The sequence below is a fragment of the Scyliorhinus torazame genome, chromosome 4 (assembly GCF_047496885.1).
Source record: "Scyliorhinus torazame isolate Kashiwa2021f chromosome 4, sScyTor2.1, whole genome shotgun sequence".
In the NCBI taxonomy this organism is placed as follows: domain Eukaryota; kingdom Metazoa; phylum Chordata; class Chondrichthyes; order Carcharhiniformes; family Scyliorhinidae; genus Scyliorhinus; species Scyliorhinus torazame.
The window spans coordinates 85,546,590-85,569,121 of record NC_092710.1 but is presented as its reverse complement, the minus strand read 5'-3'; the positions used below and the strand labels follow the sequence as shown (position 1 = coordinate 85,569,121).

Here is a 22,532-nt window from a genome sequence, read left to right as displayed (position 1 = left end):
CAGTGTGGACATTAATTTGTGACCGTAATCATCTTTTCTGTCCTATTTCAGAGCAACACTGAGGAAGCTGAAGCCAGACAGCATGTATGAAACCTGGGTGAGTGACGCATTGTCCAGACTGAGTGTCACACACTGTGCCTACATCACCCATCATCCCCCCCCCCCACCCAACACTGGGGAGTAAATGGTCATTTCTGCACACGGATGCCAAAATAATTTCCCCTCCTCCCTCTCTCCACAGGAGGACGATATTGATGGAATGCACATTGTCGTATTTGCAGAGGAAGATGACGCAGGTCAGCACCGGGAGGGGGGAGGGGGGTGGGTAACAGGCTTGGAGGAATTTTGGAAAGGGCGTGGGAAAGCAGATGGTTGGAGAGTCCCATCTGGAACTGCTACACTCTGGAACAATCCTCTGGGGGTGCCGGTTGTTGTCTCGGAGGCGTGGATAGCAAAATAGTGTGAGGTTGGACTGAGACTGCAGAGAGACACCAGTCAACACACACACAAACCTATGAATTATGATCAGGAGTGGGCCACTCGGCCCCTCGAGTCTGCTCCGACATTCTATAAGATCACGGCTGATCTGATTGTAGCCTCGACCCCACATTCCCGCTGACCCCCAATGACCTTTCACCCCCTTACACCTTAAAAATATCCAAAGATTTTGCGTTTTGAGGAAGAGAGTTGCAGAGACGCACGCCCCTCTGAGGGAAAAGATTTCTCCTCATCTCTGTCGGAAATGGTCAACCCCTTATTTTTAAACAGTGATCCCGGAGTTCCAGATTCTCCCACAAGAGGAAACATCCTCTCCACATCCCCCCTGTCAATACCGCTCAGGATCTTAAAGGTTTCAATCGAGTCGCCTCTTACTCGTCTAAACTCCAGTGGATGCAAACCTAACCTCTTCAACCTTTCCTCATAAGACAACCCGCACATTCCAGGTATTAGACCAGTAAACCTTCTATGAACTGCTCTAACACATTTATACCTTTGCTTTTGATGAACATTTAGCAGCACAGATTATCAAACATTTATTAAACATTTACGGGAGGTGGGCATCTCTGGCTAGGCCAGCATTTATTGCCCATCCCTAGTTGCCCTTCAGAAGGTGGTGGTGAGCTGCCTTCTTGAACCGCTGCAGTCCCTGAGGTGTAGGCACACCCACTGTACTGTTGGAAGGGAGTTCCAGGATTTTGCCCCAGTGACAGCGAAGGAACGGCGATATATTTCCAAGTCAGGGTGGTGAGTGACTTGGAGGGGAACCTCCAGGTGGTGGGGTTCCCAGGTATCTGCTGCTCTCGTCCTTCTAGATGGTAGTGGTCGTGGGTTTGGAAGGAATCCTTGGTGAGTTCCTGCAGTGCATCTTGTAGCTGGTACACACGGCTGCTGCTGTGCGTCGGTGGTGGAGGGAGTGAATATTTGTGGGAGGGGTGTAATCAAGCGGGGCTGCTTTGTCCTGGATGGTGTTGAGCTTCCTGAGTGTTGTTGGAGCGGCATTCATCCAGGCAAGTGGGGAGTATTCCATTACACTTCTGACTTGTGCCTTGTAGACGGTGGACAGACCTTTAGGGGGGAGGGGAGGGGGTGTCAGGAGGTGAGTTACTTGCTGTAGGATTCCTAGTCTTTGACCTGCCCTGGTAGCCACAGTATTAACATGGCTAGACCAGATCAGTATCCGAAGCCTTCCCCTCTCATTTTCTGTTTTTTGTCTCAGTCCTCTCCTTCCTGGAGTAAAGACCTCAGCCTGTTCAGGCTGAGTCTGCAGCCACCTCGCGAGTTTCCCGAACGGCTGGGACCATGTTATAAAAGCGCCGTTGGGACTTCGGCCGGTCAGGGTCGGAGTGGGCAGCACGGTAGCACAGTGGTTAGCACAGTTGCTTCCCAGCTCCAGAGTCCCAGGTTCGAATCTCGGCTTGGGTCACTGTCTGTGTGGAGTCTGCACATCCTCCCCGTGTGTGCGTGGGTTTCCTCCGGGTGCTCCGGTTTTCTCCCACAGTCCAAATATGTGCAGTTTGGTGGATTGGCCATGATAAATTGCCCTTAGTGTCCAAAAAAGTTAATTGGGGGATACTGGGTTACGGGCATAGGGTGGAGGTGTGGACCTTCGGTGGGGTGCTCTTTGTAAGGGCCGGTGCAAACTCGATGGGCCGAATGGCCTCCTTCTGCACTGTAAATTCTATGAAATCTATGAAATACATGAAATAGTGGGAGGGGCCTCAAGCAATGACCGCAGGTGGGGGATACGCCGCGCGGCGTGCTCGGGATGTCCGCCGCTTTTCGGGGGCAGGGGAATCGGAGAATCTGCGCCAGTTCCAATTCCATGCGTGGAATTGGATTTCCCGCACCGGCTCCAGACGTGATTTGACGTCGGGGTTCGGATAATCCTGCCCCAGAACTGTGCATAGTGCTCCCAGTGTGGTCCAGCCGAGGGTTATGGAGATTAGAACTGTGCACAGTGCTCCAAGTGTGGTCCAACCAAGGGATATGGAGACCAGAACTGTGCACAGTGCTCCCAGTGTGGTCTAATCGAGGGATATGGAGACCGGAACTGTGCACAGTTCTCCCAGTGTGGTCTGGCCGAGGGGTATGGAGACCAGAACTGTGCACAGTGCTCCCAGTGTGGTCTAATCAAGGGATATGGAGACCAGAACTGTGCACAGTACTCCCAGTGTGGTCCAACCGAGGGGTATGGAGACCAGAACTGTGCACAGTGCTCCCAGTGTGGCCTAACCGAGGGACATGTAGACCAGAACTGAGCACAGTTCTCCAAGTGTGGTCCAACCGAGGGGTATGGAGACCAGAACTGTGCACAGTGCTCCCAGTGTGGTCTAACCGAGGGATACGGAGACCAGAACTGTGCACAGTGCTCCCAGTGTGGTCTAATCAAGGGATATGGAGACCAGAACTGTGCACAGTGCTCCAAGTGTGGTCCAACCGAGGAGTATGGAGAATAGAACTGTGCACAGTGCTCCAAGTGTGGTCCAACCGAGGGATATGGAGACCAGAACTGTGCACAGTGCTCCCAGTGTGGTCTAACCGAGGGGTATGGAGACCAGAACTGTGCACAGTGCTCCCAGTGTGGTCGAACCGAGGGGTATGGAGACCAGAACTGTGCACAGTGCTCCCAGTGTGGTCTAACCGAGGGTTAAAGAGACCAGAACTGTGCACAGTGCTCCCAGTGTGGTCTAACCGAGGGCCATGGAGACCAGAACTGTATACAGTGCTCCCAGTGTGGTCTAACCGAGGGATATGGAGACCAGAACTGTGCACAGTGCTCCCAGTGTGGTCTAACCGAGGGGTATGGAGACCAGAACTGTGCATAGTGCTCCCAGTGTGGTCTAACCGAGGGGTATGGAGACCAGAACTGTGCACAGTGCTCCCAGTGTGGTCTAACCGAGGGGTATGGAGACCAGAACTGTGCACAGTGCTCCCAGTGTGGTCTAACCGAGGGATATGGAGACCAGAACTGTGCACAGTGCTCCCAGTCTGGTCTAACCGAGGGATATGGAGACCAGAACTGTGCACAGTGCTCGCAGCGTGGTCTAACCGAGGGGTATGGAGACCAGAACTGTGCACAGTGCTCCCAGTGTGGTCTAACCGAGGGATAAGGAGACCAGAACTGTGCACAGTGCTCCCAGTGTGGTCTAACCGAGGGCCATGGAGACCAGAACTGTGCACAGTGCTCCCAGTATGGTCTAAACGAGGGATATGGAGACCAGAACTGTGCATAGTGCTCCCAGTGTGGTCTAATCGAGGGATATGGAGACTAGAACTGTGCACAGTGCTCCCAGTGTGGTCTAACCGAGGGATATGGAGACCAGAACTGTGCACAGTGCTCCCAGAGTGGTCTGGCCGAGGGGTATGGAGACCAGAACTGTGCACAGTGCTCCCAGTGTGGTCTAACCGAAGGCCATGGAGACCAGAACTGAGCACAGTGCTCCCAGTCTGGTCTAATCGAGGGATATGGAGACCAGAACTGTGCACAGTGCTCCCAGTGTGGTCTAATCGAGGGATATGGAGACCAGAACTGTGCACAGTGCTCCCAGTGTGCTCTAATCGAGGGATATGGAGACCAGAACTGTGCACAGTTATCCCAGTGTGGTCTTGCCGAGGGGTATGGAGACCAGAACTGTTCACAGTGCTCCCAGTCTGGTCTAATCGAGGGATATGGAGACCAGAACTGTGCACAGTGCTCCCAGTGTGGTCTAATCGAGGGATATGGAGACCAGAACTGTGCACAGTGCTCCCAGTGTGCTCTAATCGAGGGATATGGAGACCAGAACTGTGCACAGTTATCCCAGTGTGGTCTGGCCGAGGGCCATGGAGACCAGAACTGTGCACAGTGCTCCCAATGTGGTCTAATTGAGGGATATGGAGACCAGAACTGTGCACAGTGCTCCCAGTGTGGTCTGGCCGAGGGGTATGGAGACCAGAACTGTGCACAGTGCTCCCAGTGTGCTCTAATCGAGGGATATGGAGACCAGAACTGTGCACGGTTATCCCAGTGTGGTCTGGCCGAGGGCCATGGAGACCAGAACTGTGCACAGTGCTCCCAATGTGGCCTAATTGAGGGATATGGAGACCAGAACTGTGCACAGTGCTCCCAGTGTGGTCTGGCCGAGGGGTATGGAGACCAGAACTGTGCACAGTGCTCCCAGTGTGGTCTAATCGAGGGATATGGAGACAAGAACTGTGCACAGTACTCCCAGTGTGGTCCAACCCAGGGGTATGGAGACCAGAACTGTGCACAGTGCTCCCAGTGTGGCCTAACCGAGGGACATGTAGACCAGAACTGAGCACAGTTCTCCAAGTGTGGTCCAACCGAGGGGTATGGAGACCAGAACTGTGCACAGTGCTCCAAGTGTGGTCCAACCGAGGAGTATGGAGAATAGAACTGTGCACAGTGCTCCAAGTGTGGTCCAACCGAGGGATATGGAGACCAGAACTGTGCACAGTGCTCCCAGTGTGGTCTAACCGAGGGATACGGAGACCAGAACTGTGCACAGTGCTCCAAGTGTGGTCCAACCGAGGGATATGGAGAATAGAACTGTGCACAGTGCTCCCAGTGTGGTCTAATCAAGGGATATGGAGACCAGAACTGTGCACAGTGCTCCAAGTGTGGTCCAACCGAGGAGTATGGAGAATAGAACTGTGCACAGTGCTCCAAGTGTGGTCCAACCGAGGGATATGGAGACCAGAACTGTGCACAGAGCTCCCAGTGTGGTCTAACCGAGGGATACGGAGACCAGAACTGTGCACAGTGCTCCAAGTTTGGTCCAACCGAGGGATATGGAGACCAGAACTGTGCACAGTGCTCTCAGTGTGGTCCAACCGAGGGATATGGAGACCAGAACTGTGCACAGTGCTCCCAGTGTGGTCTAACCGAGGGATATGGAGACCAGAACTGTGCACAGTGCTCCCAGTGTGGTCTAACCGAGGGATATGGAGACCAGAATCGTGCACAGTGCTCCAACATTCCACAGAGTTTAACAAGGGGAGTGCTTGTGTGGTCTGACCATGGTATCGTGGGACAAAGAACAAAGAAATGTACAGCACAAGAACAGGCCCTTCGGCCCTCCAAGCCCGTGCCGACCATACTGCCCGACTAAACTACAATCTTCTACACTTGCTGGGTCCGTATCCTTCTATTCCCATCCTATTCATATATTTGTCAAGATGCCCCTTAAATGTCCCTATCGTCCCTGCTTCCACTACCTCCTCCGGTAGTGAGTTCCAGGCACCCACTACCCTCTGCGTAAAAAACTTGCCTCGTACATCTACTCTAAACCTTGTCCCTCTCACCTTAAACCTATGCCCCCTAGTAATTGACCCCTCTACCCTGGGGAAAAGCCTCTGACTATCCACTCTGTCTATGCCCCTCATAATTTTGTATACCTCTATCAGGTCGCCCCTCAACTTCCTTCGTTCCAGTGAGAACAAACCGAGTTTATTCAATCGCTCCTCATAGCTTATGCCCTCCATACCAGGCAACATTCTGGTAAATCTCTTCTGCACCCTCTCTAAAGCCTCCACATCCTTCTGGTAGTGTGGCGACCAGAATTGAACACTATACTCCAAGTGTGGCCTAACTTAGGTTCTATACAGCTGCAACATGACTTGCCAATTCTTATACTCAATGCCCCGGCCAATGAAGGCAAGCATGCCGTATGCCTTCTTGACTACCTTCTCCACCTGTGTTGCCCCTTTCAATGACCTGTGGACCTGTACTCCTAGATCTCTTTGACTTTCAATACTCTTGAGGGTTCTACCATTCACTGTATATTCCCTACCTGCATTCGCCCTTCCAAAATGCATTACCTCACATTTGTCCGGATTAAACTCCATCTGCCATCTCTCCGCCCAAGTCTCCAGACAATCTAAATCCTGCTGTATCCTCAGACAGTCCTCATCGCTATCCGCAATTCCACCAACCTTTGTGTCGTCTGCAAACTTACTAATCAGACCAGTTACATTTTCCTCCAAATCATTTATATATACTACAAACAGCAAAGGTCCCAACACTGATCCCTGTGGAACACCACTGGTCACAGCCCTCCAATTAGAAAAGCATCCCTCCATTGCTACCCTCTGCCTTCTATGGCCTAGCCAGTTCTGTATCCACCTTGCCAGTTCACCCCTGATCCCGTGTGACTTCACCTTTTGTACTAGTCTACCATGAGGGACCTTGTCAAAGGCCTTACTGAAGTCCATATAGACAACATCTACTGCCCTACCTGCATCAATCATCTTAGTGACCTCCTCGAAAAACTCTATCAAGTTAGTGAGACACGACCTCCCCTTCACAAAACCGTGCTGCCTCTCACTAATACGTCCATTTGCTTCCAATCCTGTCCAGATCCTGTCTCGAAGAATTCTCTCCAGTAATTTCCCTACCACTGAAGTAAGGCTCACCGGCCTGTAGTTCCCGGGATTATCCTTGCTACCCTTCTTAAACAGAGGAACAACATTGGCTATTCTCCAGTCCTCCGGGACATCCCCTGAAGACAGCGAGGATCCAAAGATTTCTGTCAAGGCCTCAGCAATTTCCTCTCCAGCCTCCTTCAGTATTCTGGGGTAGATCCCATCAGGCCCTGGGGACTTATCTACCTTAATATTTTTTAAGACACCCAACACCTCGTCTTTTTGGATCACAATGTGACCCAGGCTATCTACACCCCCTTCTCCAGACTCAACATCTACCAATTCCTTCTCTTTGGTGAATACTGATGCAAAGTATTCATTTAGTACCTCGCCCATTTCCTCTGGCTCCGCACATAGATTCCCTTGCCTATCCTTCAGTGGGCCAACCCTTTCCCTGGCTACCCTCTTGCTTTTTATGTACGTGTAAAAAGCCTTGGGATTTTCCTTAACCCTATTTGCCAATGACTTTTCATGACCCCTTCTAGCCCTCCTGACTCCTTTCTTAAGTTCCTTCCTACTTTCCTTATCTGCCACACAGGCTTCGTCTGTTCCCAGCCTTTTAGCCCTGACAAATGCCTCCTTTTTCTTTTTGACGAGGCCTACAATATCACCCGTCATCCAAGGTTCCCGAAAATTGCCGTATTTATCTTTCTTCCTCACAGGAACATGCCGGTCCTGTATTCCTTTCAACTGACACTTGAAAGCCTCCCACATGTCAGATGTTGATTTGCCCTCAAACATCCGCCCCCAATCTATGTTCTTCAGTTCTCGCCTAATATTGTTATAATTAGCCTTCCCCCAATTTAGCACATTCATCCTCGGACCACTCTTATCCTTGTCCACCAGTACTTTAAAACTTACTGAATTGTGGTCACTGTTACCAAAATGCTCCCCTACTGAAACATCTACCACCTGGCCGGGCTCATTCCCCAATACCAGGTCCAGTACCGCCCCTTCCCTAGTTGGACTGTTTACATATTGTTTTAAGAAGCCCTCCTGGATGTTCCTTACAAACTCCGCCCCGTCTAAGCCCCTGGCACTAAGTGAGTCCCAGTCAATATTGGGGAAGTTGAAGTCTCCCATCACCACAACCCTGTTGTTTTTACTCTTTTCCAAAATCTGTCTACCTATCTGCTCCTCTATCTCCCGCTGGCTGTTGTGACTGCACCCTTCTTATTCCTGATCTCTACCCATATAGCCTCACTGCCCTCTGAGGTGTCCTCTCGCAGTATAGCTGTGATATTCTCCCGAACAAGTAGCGCAACTCCGCCTCCCCTTTTACATCCCCCTCTATCCCGCCTGAAACATCTAAATCCTGGAACGTTTAGCTGCCAATCCTGCCCTTCCCTCAACCAGGTCTCTGTAATGGCAACAACATCATAGTTCCAAGTAGTAATCCAAGCTCTAAGTTCATCTGCCTTACCCGTAATGCTCCTTGCATTAAAACATATGCACTTCAGGCCACCAGACCCGCTGTGTTCAGCAACTTCTCCCCGTCTGCTCTGCCTCAGAGCCACACTGTCCCTATTCCCTAGTTCTCCCTCAATGCTCTCACCTTCTGACCTATTGCTCCCGTACCCACCCCCCTGCCATACTAGTTTAAACCCTCCCGTGTGACACTAGCAAACCTCGCGGCCAGGATATTTATGCCTCTCCGGTTTAGATGCAACCCGTCCATCTTATACAGGTCACACCTGCCCCGGAAGAGCTCCCAGTGGTCCAGATAATGGAAACCCTCCCTCCTACACCAGCTGTTTAGCCACGTGTTTGTCTGCTCTATCTTCCTATTTCTAGCCTCACTGGCACGTGGCACAGGGAGTAATCCCGAGATTACAACCCTCGAGGTCCTGTCTTTTAACTTTCTGCCTAGCTCCCTGAACTCCTGCTGCAGGACCTCATGCCCCTTCCTGCCTATGTCGTTAGTACCAATATGTACAACGACCTCTGCCTGTTTGCCCTCCCCCTTCAGGATTCCCTCTACCCGTTCGGAGACATCCTGGACCCTGGCACCAGGGAGGTAACATACCATCCTGGAGTCTCTTTCACGTCCACAGAAGCGCCTATCTGTGCCCCTGACTATAGTCCCCTATTACTATTACTCTTCTGCGCTTTGACTCTCCCTTCTGAACATCAGAGCCAGCCGTGGTGCCACTGCTCTGGCTGCTGCTGTTTTCCCCTGATAGGCTATCCCCCCCGACAGTATCCAAAGGGGTATATCTGTTCGAGAGGGGGACAACCACAGGGGATTCCTGCACTGACTGCCTGCCCTTTCTGGTGGTCACCCATTTCTCTGCCTGCACCTTGGGTGTGACCACATTTACATAACTGCGATCTATGACGCTTTCCGCCACCTGCATGCTCCTAAGTGCATCCAATTGCTGCTCCAGCCGAACCATGCGGTCTGTGAGGAGCTGCAGTTGGGTACACTTTCTGCAGATGAAGCCATCCGGGACGCTGGAAGCCTCCCGGACCTGCCACATCTCACAGTCAGAGCACAGCACCCCTCTAACTGACATTGTGTCAATTAATTAAAATTAAAATTTGTCTTTTTTTTTTAATACTTTTTTTTTAAAATTGCAAAGTTACTGTCAACTATCTGTTTCCTAGCACTAGATTTCTAATAGAAATGCGATAGCTAACTATAATACTCTCCGATCTCTGGCTTAGATATCCTCTAAATTATAATTAAGTTATTATGTTTAATTAGTTCCCAAATACTCAATTTTTTTTTTTTAAATTTAGGTTAGAATCCCAACCAGCCACTCAGGTCACAGCTTTTCTGTGTTGTCACTTCAGTTTCCCCCCGACACACAATTTGAAAAAAGGTATAAAAGTAAAAATCACTTACTTACCTTCTGAGTGTCTGAGATGTTCTCAGGTTCTCTCGCTGACAGAGACTGCTCCTCCACCTCCGATCCTTGACCTGCACAATGCTAATAATATAATAATATAATATGGCACTTACCTTACACCAATGGGTCTTATTATTAGGTTAGAGGAGGAGGGCGGGTGGGAGACACTACACGTGTAGTGTCTCGGATTTCCTCTCCACCAGAATTTATTGGTTGGGGGTGGGGGGGACTTGCCAGAGGTCGAACTTCCGGTTCCCGCCTTATATAAAAACAAATAAAACAGAAAAGAAGAACAGACACGGGACCAGGCAAGGCTTATTAAATTCACTACTCACCTCCAAGAAGGCCCCTGCGCACCGCTGCCGCCGAAATCCAAAGGGCTGCTCCTGTAAAGGTAAGGTTTTTAAATACACTACTCACCTCCCAGAGGGCCCCTGCGCACCGCTGCCGCCGAAATCCAAAGGGCTGCTCCTGTAAAGGTAAGGTTTTTAAATACACTACTCACCTCCCAGAGGGCCCCTGCACACCGCTGCCACCGAAATCCAAAGGGCTGCTCCTGTAAAGGTAAGGTTTTAAATACACTACTCACCTCCCAGAAGGCCCCTGCGCACCGCTGCCGCCGAAATCCAAAGGGACGTGTGACACGGTGGCACAGTGATTGGAACTGCTTCATCACAGGGCCAGGGACCCGGTTTCAATTCCAGCCTTGGGTGACTCTTTTCCTTTCCCAATTAAGGGGCAATTCAGCGTGGCCAATCCACCTACCCGGCACATCTTTGGGTTGTGGGGGTGAGACCCATGCAGACACGGGGGAGAATGTGCAAACTCCACACGGACCTGGGGCTGGGGTCGAACCCGGGTCCTCGGTGCTGTGAGGCATCAGTGCTAACCTCTGTGCCACCCAGGCCTTGGTGACTGTGCAGAATCTGCACGTTCTCCCCGTGCCTGCGTGGGTTTCCTCCGGATGCTCCGGTTTCTCCGCACTGTCCAAAGATGCGCAGGTTTGGTGGGGTTGTGGGTTTACACTGATAGCGTGGGGAGTGGGTCGAGGTGGGGTGCTCATTCGGAGGGTAGGTGCAGACTCGATGGGCTGATTGGCCTCCTTCTGCACTGATTCTATATCTTCCTCGGTGCATTTATTCAGTTGGTAAATTTGTCTTGTGGTCTTGAGGATGCCAGGCCATTGGGGGGGTGGGGGCAGTGGATGTCTTGGACGGAAGCTGGTCCAAGCTGGTTCTTACCCGGTGATTGACCTCCTTGTCTCTTGCTTTTCCCCCTCATGATCCGCTCTCCCCTGCCCCACCTTTTCCTCAGATGGCTACGAGTTCCTTGAAATCGTGAAGGAGGTTGCAGAAGACAACACCGACAATCCAGAACTGAGCATCGTGTGGATAGACCCGGAGGACTTCCCACTGGTAACCCTCTCCACTTACCGGCACTCTTCACCTTCCGTGTGACCCCCCCCACCCCCTTCTCTATCTGTCTCCTTCAGGGGGCTGACTCATTCAATCCCATCCTTTAGCCTTCTTCAACAGAATTCCAAGCCAAGCTTTTCCAAGATTTTCCAAAGGGGCCAGGGTGGGCTGGGTGGAAGCGCCACACAATTACTCACACAAACCCCTGTGGTATAGCCGGAGAAGTGGATATATCTAGTGGTGTAACCATTGACTATTCCTTTCAGTGAGAGGGGAGGGTTTATCCAGTGGTCTAAAGCTTCGGACTATCCCACTCAGAGAGAAGGATCTGTATATCCAGTCGTCTCAAACCTGGACTATCCCATTCAGGGGCAGGGGTCTGTATATCCAGTCGTCTCAAACCTGGACTATCCTATTGAGGGGCAGGGGTCTGTATATCCAGTCGTCTCAAACCTGGACTATCCTATTGAGGGGCAGGGGTCTGTATATCCAGTCGTCTCAAACCTGGACTATCCCATTCAGGGGCAGGGGTCTGTATATCCAGTCGTCTCAAACCTGGACTATCCCATTCAGGGACAGGGGTCTGTATATCCAGTTGTCTCAACTCTGGACTATCCCATTCAGGGTCAGGGGTCTGTATATCCAGTAGTCTAAATCGTAGACTATCTCATTCAGGGAGAGGGGTCTGAATATCCAGTAGCCTAAACCCTGGATTATCCCATTCAGGGACAGGGGTCTATATATCTAGTAGTCTAAACCTTGGACTATCCCATTCAGGGGCAGGGGTCTGTATATCCAGTAGTCTAAACCTTGGACTATCCCATTCAGGGGCAGGGGTCTGTATATCCAGTAGTCTGAACCTTGGACTATCCCATTCAGGGGCAGGGGTCTGTATATCCAGTTGTCTAAACCCTGGACTATCCCATTCAAGGACAGGGGTCTGTATATCCAGTAGTCTAAACCCAGGACCATCCCATTCCGGAACAGGGGTCTGTTTTTTAAGTAGTCCAAACCTTGAACTATCCCATTTAGGGACAGGGGTCTGTTTGTCATGTTGTTTAAACCTTGGACTATCTCATTCAGGAACAGGGGTCTGTATATCCAGTAGTTTAAACCCTGGACTATCCCATTCAGGGACAGGGATCTGAATATCCAGCAGTCTAAACCTTGGATTATCGAGCTCAGGAAGGGAGGGATGAATATTTCCAGTGGTAAAACCTTGGACCCTCCCCCCTTTGAATGTGGTGTGGGTATATCCTGTTGTATAACCCTGGGCTCTCCCATTCAGGGAGTGTAATCTCTGTTAGTTGAACAGCTCAGCCAATCTTTCACCAGCTGTCAATGCTCCTATTCCTCCCCACCACCTCAAACGCGCATCCCAAATGCCAAGAATTGAATGTTTTGCCAGAACGCCATACAACCAATTGAATCCACAGACTGAACTGACTGTAATTCCTTCCTCCACAGTTGAACCCTTACTGGGAGAAGACGTTCAATATCGATCTCTCAGAACCCCAGATCGGGGTGGTCAATGTTACAGATGTAAGTCTATCCCAATTCGGATTGTGGGTCAGAATCTGAGAAGTAAAAGGAGTTAGGATGCCACATTCCAGGAGCAGGAACCTGGGAAGAGTGTGATGTGATAGGAATGGGGTAGAGGAGACGTGGGGTTGGGGGAGTTCAGGGCAAGAGATTGAGAATGAGTGACTTGAGATTGAATTTTGGATTCATCAAAAAGTGGGGATCAGAGTTTCAATTAGAAATTGATTGAGAATCATGTTTCAGACATTGAATTTAAGGAATTTAGGTTTCTAATTTAGAATTGAATTCTGGGCAACACGGTAGCACAATAGTTAGAACTTTTGCTTCACAGCGCCAGGATCCCGGGTTCGATTCCCGGCTTTGTCACTGTCTGCCTGTGAAAAGTCCGCACGTTTTCCCCGTGTCTGTGTGGGTTTCCTCCGGGTGCTCCAGTTTCCTCCCACATGTCCTGAAAGACGTGCTTGTTAGGTTAATTGGACATTCTGTATTCTCCCTCAGCGTACCCGAACAGGCGCTGTCGTGTGGCGACCAGGGGCTTTTCACAGTAACTTCATTGCAGTGTTAATGTAAACCTACTTGTGACACTAATAAAGATCAAGACGGCTGTTAGGTAATTTGGACATTCTGTATTCTCCATCCATGTACCCGAACAGGTGCAGGAATGTGGCGACTCGGAGCTTTTCACAGTAACTTCATTGCAGTGTTAATTTAAGCCAACTTGTGAGAATAAAGATTATTATATTATTATTATTTTTGAAGATTAAGAATCTGAGATTAGAAATTAAATTAAGGATTGAAGATCAAGAATCTGTGATTATGAACTGAATTCCAAATTGATGATTAAGAATCTAATATTAGGAATTGATTTCAGAATTTACGATTGATAATCTGAGGTCAGGAGTTAAATTCAAAATTGAAGATTAAGAATCTGAGATTAGAAATTGAATTAAGAATTTAAAACCGAAAATCTGTGATTACGAACTGAAATCACAATTGAAGATTAAGAATCTGAGATTAAAAATTGAATTCAGAATTGATGATTCAAAATCATGATGATTAAGGAATTGAATTCAGGATTGACAATTCATCTGAGATTATTAGGAACTGAATTCAGAACTGAAGATTAAGAATATGAGATTAAGAACAACATTCAGAATTGAAGATTAAGAATATGAATACAATTATTTTGGATTTTATATGGGTTGGTAAAATGCCATGAATATGACATGTTTTTACAAAGGAATCGGCAGGTGGGAGGGCTGGCGCTGCCCAATCTTTTGTATCATTATTGGACGGCGAATATAGAGAAGCTTCAGCAATGGTGAGGAGAGGAAGAAGTGGAATGGTTACAGGTGGAGGAAGCATCGTGTAAAGGGGCTGGCTTAAAGGCGTTGGCTGCTGCTCCACTCCCATTTACCCCAGGAACATTTACAGAAAGTCCAGTTGTGGCATCTTCCTTAAAGATCTGGAGCCAGCTGAGATGGCATTTTGGTTTGGGAAACATGTCAGTGCTAGCCCCTATTTATGGGAACCATCGATTCACCCCAGCAGGATTGGAGGCAACATTTACCATGGCATAAAGGGGGGTTGAAATAGATGAAAGACTTGTTCTTAGAAGGCAGGTTTTGCCAAATTTGGCGAATTTAGGGAGAGACACAAAATGCAGAAGGAGGAGAAGTTTAAATATCTTTAATTACAAAATTTGGAGAAAAAGGACTTGTCCTCTTTCCCTCAACTACCAGATTACAACCTCCATGATAAATTACTCTTACCAGATGAGTTGGGGGATGGGAGAATTACTAACATTTATAGATGGCTGATGGGCACAAAGAAAGCACCGATTAAAGAGATAAAACAAAAGTGGGAGGAAGAGTTGGATTTGGAGTTGGAATTGGGACTATGGAGTGAAATTATGCACAGGGTCAATGCTACATCTTCATGTGCTCGGATGAACTTGATCCAATTCAAGGTAGTACACAGGGGCTCATTTGACACAGGATCAAATGAGCAGATTCTTCACAGAGGTAGAAGATAAACGTGAGAGTGTAAAGGAGGACCGGCAAACCATGTCCACATCTGGTCATATCCACAATCAGTGGGGTTCTGGCTCTCAACTATACTGAAATACTAACAGAAATTGTGGAGGTGGAAATATTAGCGGGACCTCTTGAGGCAATTCTTGAAGTGTCAGAAGTACCAGGACTAATAGTCGGAAAAGGGGCCGATGCGGTGGCCTTTGCCACATTGATCGCCCGTAGGTGGATTTTATTGGAATGGAAGTCATAAGATCCACCAAAGGTATCGGCATGGTTGGGGGATGCTGCGGAATTCCTTAATCGTGAGAAAATTAAGTTTTCCCTTGGTGGCTCAGGTGGGGTTCTGGACGAGATGGAAGCTGTTCTTGTCTCTATTGACAGATCTGTTTGTTGCCAGCAGGTAAGGGAAGAGGGGGAGGGAAGAAGGGAAAGGTTTAACGGAAAAAGGGAAAACATCTCAAATTAGGAGAATTGTATTTTGTTTATTGTGTTATTGGATGTAGTTATTTATGTCCTATTTGAATAATAATATTTTTTTAATACAATCTGTGATTAGGAACTGCTGCACTCAGAAATGAAGATTAAGAATCTGAGATTAGAAACTGTGTTCAGAATTGAAGATTAGGAATCTGAGATTAATAATAATAATCTTTATTATTGTCACAAGTAGGTTTACATTTACACTGCAATGAAGTCACTCTGAAAATCCTCTAGTCGCCACATTCAGAAGTGCATCTTATGAATATGAGATTAGAAATTGAATTCTGAATTTATATTAAGAATATGAGTTTAGGATCCAAATTCAGAATTAACGGTTAAGAATGCAAGGTTAGGCATTAAATTCTGAATTGAAGTTTAAGAATCTGAGATTAGGAATTGAATTTGGAATCAAAGATTAAGAATCTGAGATCAGAATTTTAATTCAGGACTGAAAAATTAGATTGCAGGATGCAGATTTGAATCCAGAATTAAATGCGAGAATCAGAATTAGAAATTGGATCCAGAGTTGAAGATTAAGAATCTGCAAATTCAAATCAGAATTAGAGATTTCGACAGAGGTATCAGGGATTGAATTCCTTACTCCCTCCTGGGGTGACCGTCCGTCTCTCCCTCTGTCCGTCCTGCAGGCAGACAGTGTCTGGTTAGACATGGATGAGGATGACTTGCCAAGTGCCGACGAGTTGGAAGATTGGATTGAGGATGTTCTTTCTGGTGAGATCAATACAGAGGATGATGATGACGATGATGATGATGATGATGATGATGACGACGACGACGACGACGATGACGACGACGACGACGACGACGACGACGACGACGACGACGACGATGATGATGATGACGACGATGACGACGACGATGATGATGAATAATTTAACACCCACATCACTAATTCTTAGCGCAAAGCCATCAATCATCAATCTATTTATTGCCAAACAAAAGCTTGATGGTGATTCATTGTGCCTCCTTTTTTTTCTATCTGTAAATCTCTATAACTTTATCATTTTCTATTGAAAATCACTGTACAATCTTGTTGCTATGAGGAAAAAAAAATACAGAGAACAAAAGTGAACCGAACGCAAACTGTCTCATCCTTTGTCTTTCCTTTGAAACTCAATTCAGGCAGTGGGGTGAGTTGGGTGGGTGGGTGGGTGGTGAGGGGGAGGAATTTGAATCATTTAATTCTGTTTTTGGAGTACCCAGATGTCCTTTCCCAGTTTGTAATGGCTCAGGTTAGCAATGGCTAAAGTGGATATTGTACCAGGACCGGAGGAGATACATCCAAGGATACCTTGGGTAGAAATTGCAGAGGTACTAAGCAGGAGGTGGTGGCGCAGTGGTGTTGTCACTGGACTGGTGATTTAGAGACCCAGGGTAATGCTCTGGGGCCCCGGTTCGAATCCCACCATGGCAGATATGGAAATTTGAATTTTTCTTTTGAAATGTATTTTATTCCAAATATATTGTAAAGTACAAAAACATAAATAAGCCGGAGAACATTCGCCCCTTCTTACAATTTAGTTTATACTTGTTTTTTCACCCTTTACCCCTGATGCAGGATCAATCACTACTGAAGCAAGATTGTAGTCCAATTGGAGGCTTTAATGAACAAGTAGTTACCCCAGCGTCTCCGGTACAGAATGACTGCTGTGGGTGAAAAACACACTCTTATGCTCCGCCTGCTGGGCGGAACCAGCAGGCAGGTTCCACCACTCATACTACAGTATAAGGTACCCACCTAGGTACCGCGATACCCCTAATATAGCCTACCATAGGCCCCTCCCCCACACCCGCGACGAACAATTCCTCAAACATGGTCATGAACAGTCCCCGCGGTGTCTCAAAGCCCTCCGCTGATTCCCTCAATTCAAACTTAGTCTTCTCCAACCGGAGGAAGTCGTACAGGTCTCCCAGCCAGGCCGTCATCCCCGTGGCATTGTGAACACCATTCCTCACTGGGAAACTAGAGAGGCGAAGGCCACCACATCGGCCTTCCTCCCCTCCATCAGCTCCGGCATTTTCCAACACCTCAAAAATTGCCACATTGGGTTGGGCGCAACCCGACCTCTACCCCCACAATCTTTGCTAGCATCCTGAACACCCCCTCCCAGTACCTCTCCAACTTCTCATACCCCCAGAACATACGTACTTGGTTCACTGGCCCTCGCCCACACCTCTCACACTCGCCACTCCCTGGAAGAACCCACTCATCCTCGCCCGAGTCATGTGCACTGTATGCACCACCTTAAACTGTATCAACCTCATCCTCGCACATGAGGAGGTTGAATTCACCCTGTGCATCGCCCCCCCCCCCCCCAACCCCTCCCCCCATTTCTCCTTAAACATCACCACTTGATTTGAATTCAATTAGAATCTGGAATTAAAAGTCTAATGATAACCATGAGAACTATCATTGATTATCGTAAAAACCCACCTGGTTCACTAATGTCTCCTTTAGGGAATGAAATCTGCCATCCTTACCTGGCCTGGCCTTCATGTCTGGCTTACCCAGTCAGTTGAAGGGAAATTAGGGATAGGCAGTAAATGCTAAACTCCTACATAATACCTTATCGCCAACCTTTTGAGAATCCAGATATATTAAATCGACCACATTGCCCACATGTACCCTCTCTGCTTCATCCAAAGTAAGGTTTCCCCTTGTGAAATCCATGCCACATCCCATGAATGAACAAAAATGTCTCAGTCTTCCTCAGACTTGAGGTGCCAGACAACTGGAGAATTGCAAATGTTACAGCCTTGTTTCAAAAAAAAGGGAGTAATCCCAGCGACTAGAGGCTGGTTGGGGAACGTTTGAGGGAAGATAATTCAGCAGAAAATTAATTGTCACGTGCGTTAATAAAGGAAAACCATGATGGATTTGCTGAGGAACAATTGTTTTTGAGCAACAATTGTTTATGTCGATGTGGTGTGCATGGATTTTCAGAAGGCATTCGATACAGTGCCGCACCACAGACTTTTGAGCAAAGTTGTAGCTAATGGAATAAAAGAGAACATTGCAACGCAGGTACAAGTGTTAGGAAACATGTGAATGCCTGTTTTTCAGCCTGGAGTTAGATTTGGAGCACAGTTCCCCAGGATTCGCTGTTAGAACCCAGAAAGGCTGTGACACAGAAAGAGACACATTCAACCCATCATGTCCGCATCAGCTGAAAATAAAACTAACCACCTATTTTAATCCCACTTTCCAACATCTGGAACTTGCAGATTACATCACTTTGGATGCAGATCCAGGTACCTTTTAAATGGGTTGAGCTTTTCTCAGTAAAAGTTGTTCTTTTTGCTGGATGAAGTTTAGATGCAGCTTTAGAACAAAAAACAAAGAACAATACAGCACAGGAACAGGCCCTTCGGCCCTCCAAGCCTGTACCGGTCATGATGCCACCCTTGGCCAAACCCCTCAGCACTTCCTTGTGCCGTATCCCTCTATACCCATCCTATCCATGTATTTGTCAAGACATTTTCAGAACGGCGTGAATGTATCTGTTTCCACAACCTCCCCTGACAACGCATTCCAGGCACTCACCACTCTCTGCATAAAGAACCTGCCTCACACATCTCCTCTAAACTTTGCCCCACGAACCTTAAACCTATGCCCCCTGGTGACTGACCCCTCCACCCTGGGAAAGAGTGCCTGACCATCCATTCGATCCATGCCCCTCATAACCTTGTAGACCTATATCAGGTCACCCCTCAACCTCCGTTGTTCTAATGAAAACAGTCCGAGTCTATTCAGCCTCTCCGCATAGCCAACACCTTCCAGACCAGGCAACATCCTGGTAAAGCTCCTCTGCACCCTCTCCAAAGCCTCCACATCCTTCTGGTAGTGTGGCGACCAGAATTGTGCGCAATATTCCAAGTGCGGTCTTACCAAGGTTCTATATAACTGTAGCATGACTTGCCAGTTTTTATACTTGATGCCCCGTCCAATGAAGGCAACATCCCGTATGCTTTTTTGACTCTCTTGTCCACTTGTGCTGCCACCTTAAAAGATCTGTGGACCTGCACGCCCAGATTTCTCTGACTTTCTACATTCTTAAGAGTTTTGCCATTTACGGTATATTTCCCCTCTATGTTAGACCTACCAAAATGCATTACCTCACATTTGTCCGGATTAAACTCCATTTGCCATTTCTCTGCCCAAGTCTGCAAACGATCTAAATCCTGCTGGATCCTCTGACAATCCTCAACACTATCCGCCACTCCACCAACCTTGGTGTCATCCGCAAAGTTACTAATCAGACCAGCTACATTTTCAACCAGGTCGTTTATATACACCACAAACAACAGAGGCCCCAACACAGATCCCTGTGGAACACCCCCTCCTCTCGTTTTTACAAAACAAAACTGGGTGATAATATTTACATCTCTTGGTCGTTTTTTTATTTTTGTCCATTTGCATTAGCATCGGCCATTCGTTCCTCCTTCCCGGTCTTTTTCTCTTTCGCCTTGTTGTGGTCGTTGTCTTCCTTGTGTTGCCCCATTATGTATTTTCTTTTCTTTTCTTTTCTCTTTCGCCTTGTTGTGGTCGTTGTCTTCCTTGTGTTGCCCCATTATGTATTTTCTTTTCTTTTCTTTTCATGCACTTAATGATCTGTTGAGCTGCTCGCAGAAAAATACGTTTTCACTGTACCTCGGTACGCGTGAACGCGAACAAAATCCAACCCCCTGCGCTCTCCCCCCAGTTTGTGTTCCCTCCTCCTTTCTCCCTTCTGGCTCCCCTCTATTGTTCTCCCCCACCCCCTCCCTCCCTGCCCCACCCACCCCTCCTGCCTTCACTTCCCCCTTTTCCCTCCCACTCACTCCCCCCTTTCCCCCCCCTTCACTCCCCCCTTTTCCCCTCTCCCCCTTCATTTCCCCCTTTTCCCTCCCCCTCACTCCCCCCTTTTCCCTCCCCCTCACTCCCCCCTTTTCCCCCTCCCCCCCCTTCACTCCCCCCTTTCCCCCTCCAGTCCTCTGGGAATCTCACCTGTAGCCAATGAGGATACAAAGATGTCAATCAAGGCCCCAGCAATTTCCTCCCTTTCTTCCCTCAGTATTCTGAGGTAAATCCCATCCGGCCCAGGAGACTTATCTACCTTAATATGTATTAAAAGAAGGTGATGGCACTGTGACACAGTGGTTAGCCCTGCTGCCTCACGGCACCGAGGTCCCAGGTTCGATCCCGGCTCTGGGTCACTGTCCATGTGGAGTTTGCACATTCTCCCTGTGTAAGCGTGGGTTTCACCCCCACAACCCAAAGATGTTCAGGGTCGGTGGATTGGTCACGGTAAATTGCCCCTTAATTGGAAAATAATAATTGGGTACTCTAAATTTTTTTTTTTTAAAAAGACAGGAGTTTCAGTTCCAGTGGCGGAGGCGGCCATAGCACTTGGCAGCTCCCACTTGTGGCATTTCTTTGGTCCTTTTCCACGATTAACGGGCAGAGGTTTGGATGGGAAAAGACACAGGTGTGGTGGAGGAAGAGTATATTCCAACAGTGGACGGATTCGTGGACCACAAGTAGTTTTAGGCAAAAGGAACGGTCGGAGCAAGACACTTTTCCTGCGGCACAGGGTAAGGCGGCGGAGGGCAAGGAGTCAGCTCTACTGTCTCAATGGTGGATCGAGCAGCTGGTGGACCTCTTGAATGAGTTGTTCACAAAGCAGAGAAAGGAGAAAGGAGTCTCTGGTGGACCCGCTTAAGGCGGAGATCGACCGCGTGGAGCTGAGGCTGAAGACTCAAAGGCAGGCGATCCAGAAGGTGGAGGAGACGTTGGGGGAGCACGAGGAGCAGCTTAGCTTGTTGGCGGCTGAAATGGGAGGGTTGAGAAGCTGCTTCAGGAGAAGGGGGAAGATCTGGAGAACCGCTCCCGGATACAGAGTCTGCCAGAGGGCAGCAGGGGGCGGACGCAGGCTCTATGTAGCCATAATTCTGGTGATGTTCTTGGGGGAGGGGCCTTCGAATGGCCCCTGGAGGTGGACCGGGACACAGGGCGCTGATGAGGAAGCCGCAGGTTAACAAAAGCCGCTGAGGGCTATGGTGATGCAGTAGCACCGGTTCCCTGATAAAGAACGGATCTTGACGTGACCCAGCCAGGCGAGGCACTGTACCTGGGAGGATAACAAGCTTTGGGTATACCAGGACATCGGCAAGAGGAGAGCGGGCTTTAATCGTCTGAAGGCTGCCCTCTTTAAGAAGGGGTGACATTCAGGATGCTGAAGCCGGCTCGCCACAGGGTGACCTGATCTTATGACAGTGCAGCACTCCCTCAGTTCTGAACAACCAACAATGCAGCACTGCAGTACTGACTCTGACTGTGCAGCGCTTCCTCAGTACTGACTCTGACTGTGCAGCGCTCCCTCAGTACTGACTCTGACTGTGCAGCGCTCCCTCAGTACTGACTCTGACTGTGCAGTGCTTCCTCAGTACTGACCCTCTGACAGTGCAGCACTCCCTCAGTACTGACCCTCTGACAGTGCAGCACTCCCTCAGTACTGACCCTCTGACAGTGCAGCACTCCCTCAGTACTGACCCTCTGACAGTGCAGCACTCCCTCAGTACTGACCCTCTGACAGTGCAGGACTCCCACAGTACTGACCGTCTGACAGTGCAGCACTCCCTCAGTACTGGCCGTGCGACAGTGCAGCACTCCCTCAGTACTGACGCTCTGACAGTGCAGCACTCACTCTGTACTGAACCTCTGACAGTGCAGCACTCCCTCAGTACTGACCCTCTGACAGTGCAGTGCTCCCTCAGTACTGACCCTCTGACAGTGCAGCACTCCCTCTGTACTGACCCACTGACAGTGCAGCACGCCCTCAGTACTGACCCTCTGACAGTGCAGCATTCCCTCAGTACTGACACTCAGACAGAGCAGCACTCCCTCAGTACTGACCCTCAGACAGAGCAGCACTCCATCAGCACTGATCCTCTGTCTCTCACTCACTGTCTCTGTCTCTCACTCACTGTCTCTCACTCACTGTCTCTGTCTCTCACTCACTGTCTCTGCCTCTCACTCACTGTCTCTATCTCTCACTCACTGTCTCTATCTCTCACTCACTGTCTCTATCTCTCACTCACTGTCTCCGTCTCTCACTCACTGTCTCTCACTCACTGTCTCTCACTCACTGTCTCTGTCTCTCACTCACTGCCTCTGCCTCTCACTCGCTGTCTCTGTCTCTCACTCACTGTCTCTGTCTCTCACTCACTGTCTCTGTCTCTCACTCACTGTCTCTGTCTCTCACTCACTGTCTCTCACTCAC

At 48.8% G+C, this 22,532-nt stretch overlaps 1 protein-coding gene across 1 annotated transcript in view; it reads left to right on the top strand.

The window, feature by feature from the left end:
- The window catches only part of LOC140410338 (calsequestrin-1-like), a 172,723-nt gene extending 156,376 nt beyond the window's left edge, over positions 1 to 16,347 (top strand). The window contains exons 7-11 of the mRNA XM_072498342.1: positions 52 to 97; positions 242 to 296; positions 11,091 to 11,191; positions 12,659 to 12,733; positions 15,897 to 16,347. Coding sequence (XP_072354443.1) covers positions 52 to 97; positions 242 to 296; positions 11,091 to 11,191; positions 12,659 to 12,733; positions 15,897 to 16,142 — 523 coding nt within the window. The 3' untranslated portion in view covers positions 16,143 to 16,347. The remainder of the gene's footprint in view (positions 1 to 51; positions 98 to 241; positions 297 to 11,090; positions 11,192 to 12,658; positions 12,734 to 15,896) is intronic.
- The last annotated feature ends 6,185 nt before the right edge of the window (positions 16,348 to 22,532 follow it).